This window comes from Frieseomelitta varia, unplaced genomic scaffold (assembly GCF_011392965.1).
Source record: "Frieseomelitta varia isolate USP_RPSP 00005682 unplaced genomic scaffold, Fvar_1.2 scaffold_441, whole genome shotgun sequence".
Lineage (NCBI taxonomy): Eukaryota > Metazoa > Arthropoda > Insecta > Hymenoptera > Apidae > Frieseomelitta > Frieseomelitta varia.
The window spans coordinates 140,553-155,327 of NW_025110192.1; the positions used below are offsets into that span (position 1 = coordinate 140,553).

Consider the following 14,775-nt stretch of genomic DNA (forward strand, 5'->3'; position numbering starts at 1 on the left):
AAAAAGAAAAAAAAGAAAACAGTTACGGAGGGAGACAGCGAGCAATCGGACAGGCGTGAAATGCGTATCGTTCCCGAAGCGGTTTGAACGCTACCGGTTTTGTTCTCGGGTCGTCGATTAATAGGGCCGTTGAAAAAAAAAAAAAAAGAAAAGAGAGAAAAAGGTTCTCGATGAATGTGGTTGGGATCTAGGAAAATTGGATAAATGGAGGATCGTAGAAACGAGATGTTGTATTTTAAAATCGTGGATGGAATTTGAAAGGTCTCTTTACTTGCGAGAGAACAAAATGAAAATCTACTTCTTTTTAAATAGAAATTAATGTGCTAATCAGCGATGATCTTGAACTGGAATGTTTTTTCGTACATTTTTGTCGCATCACCAGCATCAAAAATTCTTTTATTAGTATACTAAAAACTATTCTTTCAACAGAATATGACTTATAAGTCCGTAAGATAATTTCGCATAAAAGAAATCAACATGTTAGCTTTCTTTTGTAATATTAAACATAGATAATGCAATTGTGCAAAATTAGCTAACTCAGGAAAGTTTCCACGCATAATAATTTCTTTTCAAATAATTCTAAGAAAATAATATATATATATATGTATATGTTATTTTCTTAAAATTTGTATATATGTACACTGGATCGAAAAAGTTTCCATACACTCGGATAGCATTTCTTAATTAGAATACGTCATCTTACTGGAATGTATTGAAGCAATGGAAAATGGATTGTTGAAGGCCATACTAATCATTAATATATTGAATTAGTTGCAGTTAATTATTAAATTATTCAGTTTTAAAATTATTACGCGTGGAAACTTTCCTGAGTTAGCTAATTTTGTACAATTGCATTATCTATTTTTAGTATTATAAAAGAAAGCTAACATGTTGATTTTTTTAATGCGAAATTATCTTACGGACTTATAAGTCATATTCTGTTAAAAGAATAGTTTTCAGTATACTAATAAAAGAATTTTTTTGATGCTGGTGATGCGACAAAAATGTACGAAAACATTCCAGTGCGAAATTATCTTACGGATCTTATAAGTCATATTTTGTTAAAAGAATAGTTTTTAGTATACTAATGAATGAATTAAGAAATTCTAATTGAGTATACGGAAACTTTTCTGATCCAGTGTATATAAATTATAATTATAATATATATTATTTTCTTAGAGCTTATATATATGACAGTTCGCATAGTTATAATTTATATAATACTCTCATATATATAAATTATAATTATAATTATTATATATATATATAAGTTATTCATTCGCTTAATAACACGTCTCGCAGTTCCGTAGCTTCTGGTTAATTCCTGACTTGAATTAATTTTTCTTGTGTGTCGCGACGAGTTGGCTCTCAACCGAGAGTAAGAATTAATGCTCATAAGCGTGAATTAGGTGTTCGTACGCGTCCCGAGGCTTGGACGCAGTCCCTTATTTTCGCAAATTGATTGCTCAATATCTGACAATTCCCCGTCGACCCGGTATCGCCTTCGCTGTCGATAATGATCGCATAAATCGTTCCACAGCGCGGTAAACCAGCGAGTACGCTCGGTTGTCCTCAACCTTGCAGGCGAATTTTATTATTTTTTCGAAAAGCCAAACTATAAAACGATCGCGAGAGAAAAGAAAAGAAAATTCCTCGACAGTGACGATACGTTCACATGTCAATCGGAAACACAGTGTGAAAATTGCACGGCCAAATATTATAGACTAAATGTTAGAGAATATATTGACGAGGGTAAATTACAAGTTTCTTCCTCGACTCGATGCGTGTACACGTTGTGAAATGTTTGTCGAGCTTTATAGTCGATAATGACGGTAAGTAAAAGTTACATGCACGCGAGAATGCGTATTAAAATACAAGCGACGCCGATATATTACTTTCGTCCTCTAAACGTTGCGTTTAACGTTGAACATTCGAAGGTTCCTCAGAGAGAAGAATAATAATCTTATCATTCGGGGATTGAAAGAAAATCGGAGACGAGAGGAGATTATTGTGACAATGGAATTTATTACAAAGTTGCATTCGACGAATGACAGTGGTTGCACAGCGCTATGCGTAGTAATTAATTAATAGTAGACATTAGACTACGACGTATATGTACGCCTAAACGTAAAACAGAGACGGGCATAATCGTTCATAATCGTGTGAAACGTAGGTGTGATAACGCCCTAACTGTGATAGCATGCAATCGGAATATCTTTATATCCGCATGTCGCGTTTAAAGTGTAGAGACAATGCGAACGCGCACTTAACCTACGGAGGATGAGCAACATTCGAACGAACGAGTTTCATCGACTTCGACGCGAATCGAAACGGCACCGTGAATCGCTACGAGACCAATCTCTTCTCTGTCTTCGCGACAGAGGGTAGAAAAGTTTCGAGGGCAGATGTGTCGAGCGGCAACGATCGAGATCGCGTGTAACATAATTTAAGGTGAGTTTAACGCGTTAAAATTACGCCGAGACACGTTATTTTAAAATGGCAGGAGGAACTATCTCATAGATTGAGGTAATGAGGAAGAATGAGCTATTTAAACCTAAATCAAATAAACGTTTATCGTCTTACGCTCTATAGTTTTCTCTTACCTTCTTCAACGCGGGAAATCGCTGTTCGTTTGAACCTCGGTGGAGAAACGATCGTTTCGAGTCGTTACCAGCCGAGCAATTTGCCGAATTATGAGAACATTTGGGGGGGGAAAGTCGCAGGATTTGTCACTAGTTTCTAGCTCGACGTTGACAGCAACGGTCATAAATTTCTCGAATTTCAGAATATTGCAGAGCTTGGCTGAGTCGAGAGAAAAAAGAAAAGAAAAAGAAAAAGAAAAAAAGAAAAGAAAAGAAAAGAACAGAAAAACGCTAGCTTATCCTAGAGTAGAGACTTAAACGTTAAAGGTTGCGCAAGGGACGCTGCCGCGACGAGTCAGCAGTTTGAGCCGCAGCGGCGGAGCCTTCCGACTGCATCGATCCATCGAGCAAGATCGAAATAAATTAGACAACTAAAGGTGAACGAGACACGGAGGCCCTGGCAGCTGCGACTTCCGGCGGTGTGCTTTTTCATCGCGGAAGCGCCGCGATCGATTTGATCGATTACTCCTGGATCATTCGCTGCTTTCATCTTTCATCTATCGCGAGTCTTTCATTCGATTTAGAGTGTACGCCAACTTCCACGCTAATTTCTATCGCTCTTAGCGACACAGTAAAATCAAAAGAAACAAAATTAAATAAGAGATAGATAGATAGATAGAGAGAGAGAGAGAGAGAGAGAGAAAGAGACATAAGCGTACAGTCGTAACTGGAGGGAATCGCTTCCCAATAACGATAATTGAAAAAAAAAAAAAAAAAGAAAAATGTCGCAACGTCGTCGACGGAACGACCGGACACCGTGTCGCCATCACCATCACCACCATCACCGCACCATCATCTTCCAGTTGAACGAATCTCGGAAGAAGACACACGCTTGCGCGAGAGATTTACTAACGCGATCACAAAAGATTTACGCAACCGCGGCGGTGGCTTGATCGAGACAAGGCGCGTTTTAATCGCTAGGCAAACGAAGGGAAAAGAAATGTACGACTCGAGACGCGAAATCGCGTCAAAGGCCATCGGGTAATAGCACAAAAGTTCGTACATTCGCCATACTGAAAACATACTCGAGTCACTTTCATTTCAGTCAAGTGTACGTGTGTTTCGCATATGTCGCCGTTCTCGATCGAATTGTCCCCGTCCAGCGACCATTTCCTTCTCTCCCAACGTCAGCGTGATCCTTAGAAGAGCCATCCTTAATAATTAAATCGCAGTTGAGGCAGTTGCGTTGGCAAGAGCGAGAGGATCAGTCGTTTTCGTTTCGTCGACGCCGCGTCGCGTCGCTTTGGCCGAGACAGCGAATTGTTGTTGGACTAATTATTTCGGAGTGATCGTCGAATCTTGGCGAAACATACGTTCGATGGTTACGAATATCGGTTTCTTCCACTTTTCACTTCATCGGCTCAATTCTACCAGAAGTTTAGATGTTTTCTAATTTATTCTTAACTCCGAATTTATTCTTTCGAATAATTGAGTAATTGAGTTGGATTTACTTTGGAGTAATTGAATGATTAAAATAATTGTTGGAACGATCGTGGAAACATCCGACGAAACATCCGATCGATGGTCTTACGAATTGTCTGTCTCTTCCAATTTTCATTCTATCAGCGCCTAAAATTTTAAATGTTTTCCAATTCGGAATTTATTCTTTGGAATAGATGTAACTGAATGATTAAAATAATTGTTGGAACGATCGTTGAATACTCTCAGAATATTAGATATTTTCTAACTCCGAATTTATACTTTGGAATAAATGTAATTGAATGATTAAAATTGTTGAAGTAATAATGGAATATCTGTCTCTTCTAATTTTCATTCTATTAGAATAGATGTAACTGAATGATTAAAATAATTTTTGGAACAATCGTTGAATACTCTTAGAATTTTAGATACTTTCTGACTCCGAATTTATTCTTTGAAATAATGTAATTGAATGATTAAAATAATTGTTGGAGTAATCGTGGAATCTTGACAAAACATTCGATGGTTACGAATATCTGTCTCTTCCATTTTATCAGCACCTTCTCAATTCTCTCTGAATTTCAGACGTTTTCTAGTTTCGAATTTGTTCAAAAATAAAGCTGTCTTTCCAATTTCGAATGTTTCACTGATTACTGTTTGTGAGACGGAAGACAAAGCCCGACAGAGTCAGCTCAGACTACATCTTGAACTTTCCTCGTAACCATGGACGAACAATCTTTAACATTGTGCGTTCTTTATAATTTCAACGAAATCTCTGACGAAAGAGCCGATCGCAGTGGAAGTCAGTGGAGAATCTGCTGTGACCTTTTCCCAGAACCTTAGAAACGACGGAGTGACGACCAACTAGAGATTACTATCCACGCTAACGAGTCCAAGCAGTCGTGCTTACTCGTGAAACTTATGCGAAATGCATTGTACATTCGTCAACATGGTATCCTTAACGCGGTGACATTGAATTCTTTATCTTCGATAGATTATTTCTCGGATGCGTGTATATGAATCACAGATTGGCATGATTCGCGAAGGGATCTCTTTTAAAATCGAAATTAAATGACACGTTGATCGTTGAAATTTCATGTTTCGAGTATTTTTTTTTTCAATCGATAGGACTCTCATTAAAGAACAACTGTTTTTGCAGATAGAAAACACGCATCAACTTGCGTAAGAGGTTATATACCTTTGATGAAAGAACGATTTTTTTGTAAAATTCTGTATATTCTGTTATTGTGATTCTTTTAGATTTCTGACAAGGGTGACTGAATCAATTTGGATGAAAATTGACGATGATATTCTGAAGACTATCATCTTAATACGAAATTTTGATTCGTGTATTTTCTTTCTCGTTTATTAAAAGGAGTTGAAACTTACTCAACCTCAGATAGCAGTCGTTTTAAAAATCGTATTGTACTTTGGCCAGCACTAGCAAAATTTTGTGCAAAAATTAAAAAAATCTGCTTGACGAAATCTCACGAAGACACATCTGGTCCAGTTGAAATTTTTGAAACTGAACAGAGTGCGAGATATTTAATGAAATATAATTCTTTCGAATTGTGCAACCATTCAAAGATATACAACCCCTTCATTTGCTTTCGATTTCCCACGACTCGTCACCCGTCATCGATCTCACGTCTAATCGACTAATCGGGAAAGATCTCAAGGACCCCAAAGATCCCGATAAATGCTTAAAATTCTACTTTGAGGCAGTTAGCAAGGATCAGTCGTATTTGCTTCGTCTCGCCACTCTTCGAGCAAAGCGACGCGAAAACGTCTCGTCGACTTCGTTACACTTCATTCTGTCCATCCGCCATCATTCTGACTCGTCTCACAAGGCGAGGAACTTCATCAGCGCGTCGTAAATTAGTCGAGGATTGATGGTGCCGTCAGCGGTGTAACGTACGCCTCTCAAAGAGCCATCGTCGTGGCTCACCACGCCGTATTCACCAACGATGAAACCGTCCGGTGTTCTCTCCTCGACCCTGTACTTCCTGTAGTTCCTACCCTCGACCACGTAGCCAACCTTGTGCCCGTCCTCCACCTCGGAAGCGTTCGACGGCTCGGTGAGCATGATCTGCGGCCCGTGGACGTTCCCGTTGCTGCTCACGCTGACAGACTCGTCGACTTCGTAATTCTGCTCGTCCGGCTCGCCGCCCCGTGGCTGGCCAGGTTGTCGATTGGTGAACGGCTGGCCCTCCGAGTCGTAAAGTTTGCTAGGTTCGCTATAAACCTTGGCCGGCTGCGAGTAAATCTTGGCCGGTTCCGAATAAACTTTAGCCGGTTCCGAGTAAACCTTCGACGGCTCCGAGTACACTTTCTCCGGTTCACCGTAGACTTTCGCGGGCTCGCTGTAAACCTTGGCTGGCTCGCTGTACACCCTCGCTGGCTCGCTATAAACCTTGGCCGGCTCGCTGTACACCTTGGCTGGTTCACCATAAATCCTCTCTGGTTCGCTGTAGATCTTCGCTGGCTCGCTGTACAGCCTGGCTGGCTCGCCGTACGCCGGCTTGTAGCCCTTCGACGCCGAACTATACATCTTGGTAGCCGGCTTTGGATCGTAGCGCGAGGCGTCGAAGTGTCTTCCCGCCTTTCGACCTTGGCTTTGGTACCGCGCCTCCCCGTCCTCCAACTCCTTTGGCTCGCCGTTCTCTTCCGGTAGCTCGTAGTTCTCCTCCGTTGGCAGGGTGATCATGTCACCCGGCTCGTTACTCGTCCCGTTGTTACTACCGTTACTGTCATCGCCGCGTGTCCCCTTCTTTCGATGCTCGGCGTAGGTGGTCGACGGTCCAGGCGTGACGGAACTCTGACCACCACGCCAGCTGGTGCTCGGCGAGCCCTCGTCAACGGAGAACTCGCTTCTGTTCGACTCCGAGACGATGTTGCTAAGCTCCTCCGTGACGAAGCTGGACGGCGACGACGGTGTGGTCGTCGTCGACGACGATTTCGAGGGGATCGTGGTGGCGTTGACGGCCGAGGTCGTAGTGCCGGAGAACGTCCTCGCAGTTGTCGCGGTGCTCATGGTTCTCGTGGCCGTGCCATTCTTCAGCTCTCTCGCAACGTCCTTGGACGAAATTCCGACGGAGCCCGGCGGTCTGGACACGACCGTCGCGTCGCCGTTGTCGTAGTGCTCCACCCTGACCTTGTACGGCGTGGCTTCGACGGTGGACGTCACGCTGACACCGATGACTTTCTGCCGGCTGACTCCTTTCGAGCTCGTCGAGTTGCTCGTCGCGTTCCCCCTCGTCGACGTGCTCTTCGTCGTGGTCGTGCTGGTCGGACTGTGTGGCGCCAGCCGCGTCGAGGACAAGTCGCCGCCGGTGCTCAGCTCGTCGATCAACGACGCCAGATTCTGCTGCCTGTTCTCCAACGTTTTCTGACTTATCGGGTAGAATCGCACAATCTCCTCCCGGCCGCTGGTGTTCCGCGCCCTCGGGATCACCTGCCTGTTGCCAGGATTCCGCGATATCCGGTAGATCGAAGCCTCGTGCTGATGCGACTCCGCTGTCGCGCTGTCCCCGGCTGACGCCGTCTGACCTCCGCGCCGGAAACCCCTGCGCCGCTGCGGCGGCGTGGCCATCGCGCCGTTTATGAAGACCGACAGGAATTCCGTGCCCGCGAGTATGTCGTTTCTCTTGGCTGGTGCACCGTGTACCTCGTCCCACATCAGTGCCGCCTGCAGCAGTACCTGGAAAACGGTTTCGCTCGGTCAGTGGAATGCTATGAAAAGGACTCGGCCGTGTCGAGTGAACAAACTGGAGCAATCGAAGATACTACTAAAATTTCGTGCAACTAGTGGTGCCTATACAGAGGTGTATTAAACGAGGCAAGAGAAAACTGAAATATATACGTCTCATTTTGTAATAGTCTTCACTTGTCTGTCTTTTCATTTGCCTTTGTAATAAATTTTCGAAATTGTAAAGAAAAAAATTGTATCCTTTATGGACACTCTGTAAAATGCTCTGCAATTTCTGTAAATTTCCACTTTACGCTATTATAGAAATTTTGCTGCGAAACAATGTCTGACATGGTCCCACAACACTATAGTGGTTCGCAATAAAGAGTGAAGAGTTCGTGAACGAATAATTTGAAAATTTCTTTGAATTTTTATTTTACATCTGCTATTTTCAAAACTTTGCTGTGAAGCAACGTTTGACATAGTCCCGCAACACGTTAACGTTAAAGAGTGAAAAATAGTTTAAAAACTATTAGAGAATATATTATCTTGGGAAAATTATAAAAATATGGTTTTTTAAATATATTGTTTAAACACTGTTAAATCCGTAGTTAAAAAACATTAATTTCATTAATTTGCACAAAAACATGTATTTTCAGTGATTTCTAAAATATTTGACAAAATTCTGGAGCCGCAACTCTGACAAAATTAGTGGACGATTGTCGATAAAAAGAAAAAACGTGTCAAATATTTTTTCGAAATCTGTGACTGACACTTCAACATGTTCCATTGTTATAGAAAAACACAGAGCAGTGACGCCGAATCTTTTTGAGAAGTAGATCAAATTTTGTTCATTATTTTTGTTAGTACTAGCTCGTAGGTCATTAAGTCAGTGGAGGATGGTTAAAAACTACTTTCTTTTGGTTCATTTTTATAATCCTCTAAAAAGTTTACGTTTCCTTTTCTGTTTTGCAACTTTTACTCTTGCAAGTGAAGAGCAAAAAATAAATGTCGATGTCGACAAATTGATATAAAAGGGGTGACATCGTACCCCTGCACTACACATTAGATATATATACTTTATTTCTTAATATTTTTTTTTTGTCTGTTCTCTCTTTTACTATATAAAAAAACTAGCTACCCATTCTGAGAATGGGATCTAGTATGTTTTTTAGTGTTTATTACATCTGTTTAATTGTAAGCGTTGTATAAAATTTTTTGGGCACAACTAACTCGTATAACATTTAAGACTTAAAATACCTATATGTATATGCAGCCAAGTCGTAAATCCTCCATAAAACACAATTATGCATTTATTTCTCACTTTTAAGCTCTAACCGTATACTTGTAATTTTCTGAACATTTTTTGAAAAGAGGGGTTCGAAAAATAATTAAAATTCTTTTATATATATGATGATAAGTTTATAAAAATCAACGCGTGGGTCATTTAAAAAGCCTGGGTGGGTCATAGGTTCGCCATCATTGACATAGAGAGTATGTTGCACTGAAATATCTGCAAAATGCAGAATATAAAAATTGGACCGATCGAATCCAAATGAAATCAAATGGTAAACAAACTCGCAAGTATTACACGATTCGAGGACTCATTTCTCGTCGAAGTTTAGAGGAGATAAGTAGATTTCTCAACTGTAGTCTCAAAAATATACTGATAAATATTTATTTGAGTATCGTATCATCGCCTATGTATACATTATTTTTAATATTATCGCTAGTATTTTCCTACAAAGCGTAAATTATTAATTTTAAGATTAAGGCCATTTAAGATTTTCACTTGGATCGTTTTTTATTTTCGCAATGCTTCCCACTCTCGCGAGAACACGAGAGAATCGTTCGCATGCGTGTATAACGCAGCAGGTGTGAATGAAATGACAAGCAGCGTCTCGATTAATATTCATGTACACCGGCGTTGTAAATTAAGATAACTCGTGTACATCTACAGCGTGACTTTGACCATGGAAATTTCGAAGGGCACTCCTCACCTTCGCGATGAGCTTCCTTAAAACACTGACTGACTCGTAACATGCAATTACCAGTTCTTGTCTTCACCGGCTGAAATTTAAATTACACGCTCATTTGAAAATACGCAGCGATATATCTTCACCACCTTGCAAACGGTTCTTCGTACTCGGAATATTTACGCATCCTTAGCGCGCGCGTTTGTCAATTTGTTTCTTTCAATTGTGCAATTAAAAAATTACCACACAAAACAACGAAACAACTACTGTCACTATCTGTACATACAATTTGAAAACAAGTCAATTTTTTTGCATCTCTTTATCGCGAAGCAACAAATGCCTACGACGAGTGTCTTCGAGACAGGGAAACTCTAACTGTTGATCGCAATTCTCGAGGGGGCTTTGAAACTCTTAATTGTCCTCAAACGACGACGAATCTCGGCGATTCTCTCGTCAATGTTCTGAACCGAGTGGTTACGCTGCCTTTATGTTAAAAAGAATTAGTTGAAACTCGCGAAATTTGTGGCACGGCAAGCTGAAACTGCGAAACCCACCGAGCCGTACGCTTTCTACCGAGTTGTAAAAGTTTTAATATACGTATATTACGCGATTCAGACGGACAGCTCGGCGACGATGAAGAGAAAAAGAGGGAAGCAAGAAAAAGGACGCGTAAAAGTATTTCTTTGCGACGGTGAGAGCCGAGAGAGTCAGGTTAATAACTTGAAAGAGGTCGGGACTCCCTCGGTTTGGATTTGTTCGTCGTCGTTTCGCTCTCGGTTCGCAGTGTGACGCTCTGAATTGAATTTTGGCCGCAACTTGTTACGCCATGTTACTTGAATAAACGATCCGAAACGGTATTAAAGCGATCGAACGATTTGCAACAGGTATATGTATACGTGTATATATTATTCTCAGTGAGATTCCAAAAAAATATCCTTTACACGTTCAAGGAACATTTAAGATCCTCAAGATCCTTTAGATATGCAATCTTTGATATTTATTTTTTTTCCGTATATATATGAGAGACAATATATAGATATATATTTCATTAATTCTTTCATTCCAAATTTCATTTAAAAATCAATTCGAATTATAAGTAATTTATTAAATAATAAATTAATGTTAAATTTAATTTACTTTTATGAAGACAAATCAATAAATTCTTGTATAATATTTACAATCATAACAATATTATCATTAAAATATCCTTTACACGTTCAAGGAACATTTGGGATCCTCAAGATCCTTTAGATATGCAATCTTTGATATTTATTTATATATATATATGTATAAGAGACAATATATACATATATATTTCATTAATTCTTTCATTCCAAATTTCATTTAAAAATCAATTCGAATTATAAGTAATTTATTAAATAAGAAATTAATGTTAAATATAATTTACTTTTATGAAGACAAATCAATAAATTCTTGTATAATATTTACAATAATAACAGTATTATCATTAAGAAGAATTGTTTTTAATTTTGAATTTATAATTTATAGTTTAAATCTATTGAAAATTTATAAGTATTTTGTTACCAAAATATTTGCTTTAGGTTGCATTTTTAATTAACATTATATATTAAATGAACGCACAACGTGTTGTACAGGGACCGGAGGTATTCTCTCGATTTATAAAGTGACCGACAGAGAGACTGGTAGCAGAGACTGGTCTAGAACGGTTTCCTGTTGAAAGGGGAACACGCACTGTCGTGTGGACACCTCGGATGAGGTCATTCGGTTCGCCCACTTACTCCCCCGTGCGGATGATTCGCGTTTATGCTACCACGTTATTCCTACAAAAGACGTAAAACAACGAGTGTGCATATATATTTATTGTTTTACATCATGATTCTCAGCTCTTCGTATGAAATTAATAAATATATCAGTCAGCTCACATCGCATATTTTGTACGGGGTGGGCCAAAAATCATTTACTGCTAAAATAAATTTCCTACTAAAATTAATAAAATTAGTTTTTTCTTATATTTTGACGTTTTGTTAAAAGAAAATAGGTGGGTAGAAACTTTTGGGAATAAATTTCTTACTAAAATTAATAAAATTAGTTTTTTTTTATATTTTGACGTTTTGTTAAAAGAAAATAGGTGGGTAGAAACTTTTGGGAATAAATTTCTTACTAAAATTAATAAAATTAGTTTTTTCTTATATTTTGACGTTTTGTTAAAAGAAAATAGGTGGGNNNNAACTTTTGGGAATAAATTTCTTACTAAAATTAATAAAATTAGTTTTTTCTTATATTTTGACGTTTTGTTAAAAGAAAATAGATGGAAAGAAAGTTTTGGTCTACCCTGTATATGTATATATAAAATTCACGTGGATGCATCGCTGAAATGACTGATATATTCATTAGTTTCGTACGATATGAAGGGCTTAGAATCACGTCCAAGTTTTTACAGTTTCAGTCAATAACGTTTTCCAAATGTTATAATTTTATTTATTACCGGGAAATATATGCTTTACTTTAACACTTAACCAAGAGAGCAACAACAAAACGTAATAAATTTTACGAGAAACGTCGCAAGAATTCTCAGCCTTTCAATGGAAATCGAATTTCTTGAATCGCATGCAGTTCAATAAATTTGGTATTATTCACAATATGTTTTATACACGTTGGCTGCAGGAAGAATTATCGGATTATAAATTAACTGTTACATTTGCAGGATAAATTCTTTAAGTTGCGATTTACATGCTTATGTTCCATACTCAGATAAGATAACATCTCCAACAGTGTCTCTGTTATATATTTTTTTAAATATATTTTTATCGATTAAAGGAATAACATTTCTAATTTAAAAAATTTATAGGCTAACTTGTCCGTCATTAAAACTGACACAAGTTAGCTTCTCGATTCGGGGCACGAATTCTTCTCGCATCGTTTGAATTTTCATTTCGTTTCGCGCTGAAACTGAGCGTTTCCCAGTTGATTAATTAACAACAAGTGTTTTCAGAAATGCAGTGAATTCGAATTGAAAAAAATCGTATTGGTGAGGAACGTGACCTCGAACCTGTAACTGTTCAAGAAACTCGATCGATAGTCCTTGTCATTGATCCTTTCGACGCGATCATCGTTCCAATCGGATCTAATCAACGTCATCTTCGCCTAACAGGCGTTCGAAGGTGAATGTACCTTTGTCGAACATTTACGTAACGAATGAACCTGTTTCGCGTCATCAGGCGAATTTCTTTCGATTCAGCCCGGTTCGATACGACTCGATTCGACACGAAATCGATACGCATACGTAGTTGGTGAACTACTGATGAAGCAGTTGAATCGCAAAGAGTGGAATTCGCGTGGGTACGGAGGCGGACAAACGTCGGACCAGATCGGAGCAGGCTTATTCCAGCGTGTATAAACAATATGCAGGTGCGGCCATTTTAAAGCTAGGCCTCGTCATCGTCGAGGAATCGTGATTTTTTGAAGGGGCTCGCGAATGAGCTCAGCCGCGAATGAGCTGGACGTTGATACATATTGCGTGTGCCCGATAAAATTAGATTAGATAGAAGCGGATCGCGCGATGCCGAGGCTCTCAGTGTGAGAGATCTTCAAGACCTCCGTGATTTCTTAACTCTTTGCGCTCGACTGTTCTGAATGAGAGGACATTGTATCTAAAGCTAACCAACAGTTCTTCAGGTCTTCCTCCTTTTACAATTTCTGATATCTAATAGTATGATATTTGAACAGACGTCTAGAGTGAAAATGATAATAAAATTGTAATAAAATTATAACGACACGAGGAAAACAAAGAAATTTCTCGAAACAGTCCTAAGTCAACTCGGCAATTCACTATAAACTAGACTTACTGCTTCTTACGAAAGTTTATAAAATGGCGAAGGAAATTTTTCAGGAGACTGAAATTATGTATCCTGCAACTTCTATATACTATATACAAATTATGTTATATTATATTTTTATATTATATTCAAATATGTTATGTTATATACAAATTATGTTATATTATATTCTTATGTTATATTCTACATACTATATACTATATACAAATTATCTAAATTATACACTAAATTAAAATTTCAAATTATTGATTTCTGTACACTATATTCAGTGACTGTTTCAAACGAAATCAAATATTATGTTGTATTATATTATATTATATTGTATTAGAGAAATATTATCAAATATTATATTATATTATATTATATGTATATATTATACTATATTAGAGAAATATTATCAAATATTAGAGATAATATAATCAACAAAATTTCATACCAAATATACCATTTAAACTGATAATCATTTCCAATGAAGATAATCATTTCCAATGCTACATCATTTTATTTGAACTGATGCTTTGTAAATAAATCGTTTGTAGATGATACACATAAAAAAAAAAAAAAATTCACGAAGGCAAAGGATCCTTAACGCGACGTAGTGATTTATTTCAATACAATGAAACGACGTGTCAGACGTATAAACGTGACAAATAGTTCGTCACTTTCTAACAATTACAATTTCAAATGCAGCTTCTTCTTTCTGGTCGATCGCGAAGATAAAAAAGAAAAAGGATAAAACACGATCCAACGGTGACAAACCGATTGATCCACGCATGGTTGAGTAAGTTTCGAATTCGAGAAGTTAGTTTTTTAAAGAGAAGGGACCTCCTCTGGAAGACGACAGTGAGTAACGAGGTACACCGTTCCCATCGCGGCTTCGCATTAACAATCGCGGCCAGTCGCGCGGTCCTAAAATTAATCGGGCATCGAGAGAACATTCAGCGATATCGATTGCTCTTGCTCGCCTAGACATTGTAACCGAGATATGAATGACGACCACTCGCACAGGTGCGGCCGCTTTCAAAGACTCAGGCGAACGCTCATCGCGAAGGAATCACGGATTTGAGAAGTGGCAGAAGTGGCCGTGAGCCAAGCTACTGAGTTGTTAAAAATAATAAGAATAATAATTAATTTAATACTTTACAGTATATATATAATAATAATTTAATAATATTAATATAATAATTAATATAATAATAATTTAATAATATTAATATAATAATTAATATAAT

The 14,775-nt window shown here is 38.4% G+C and overlaps 1 protein-coding gene across 1 annotated transcript in view; it reads right to left on the minus strand.

Annotated features, from left to right (window-relative positions):
* Positions 1–2,005: 2,005 nt before the first annotated feature.
* Positions 2,006–14,775, minus strand: part of LOC122532187 (uncharacterized serine-rich protein C215.13) — a 64,474-nt gene continuing 51,704 nt past the window's right edge. The window contains exon 2 of the mRNA XM_043660738.1: positions 2,006–7,761. Within this exon, the coding sequence (XP_043516673.1) occupies positions 5,905–7,761 (1,857 nt within the window). The 3' untranslated portion in view covers positions 2,006–5,904. The remainder of the gene's footprint in view (positions 7,762–14,775) is intronic.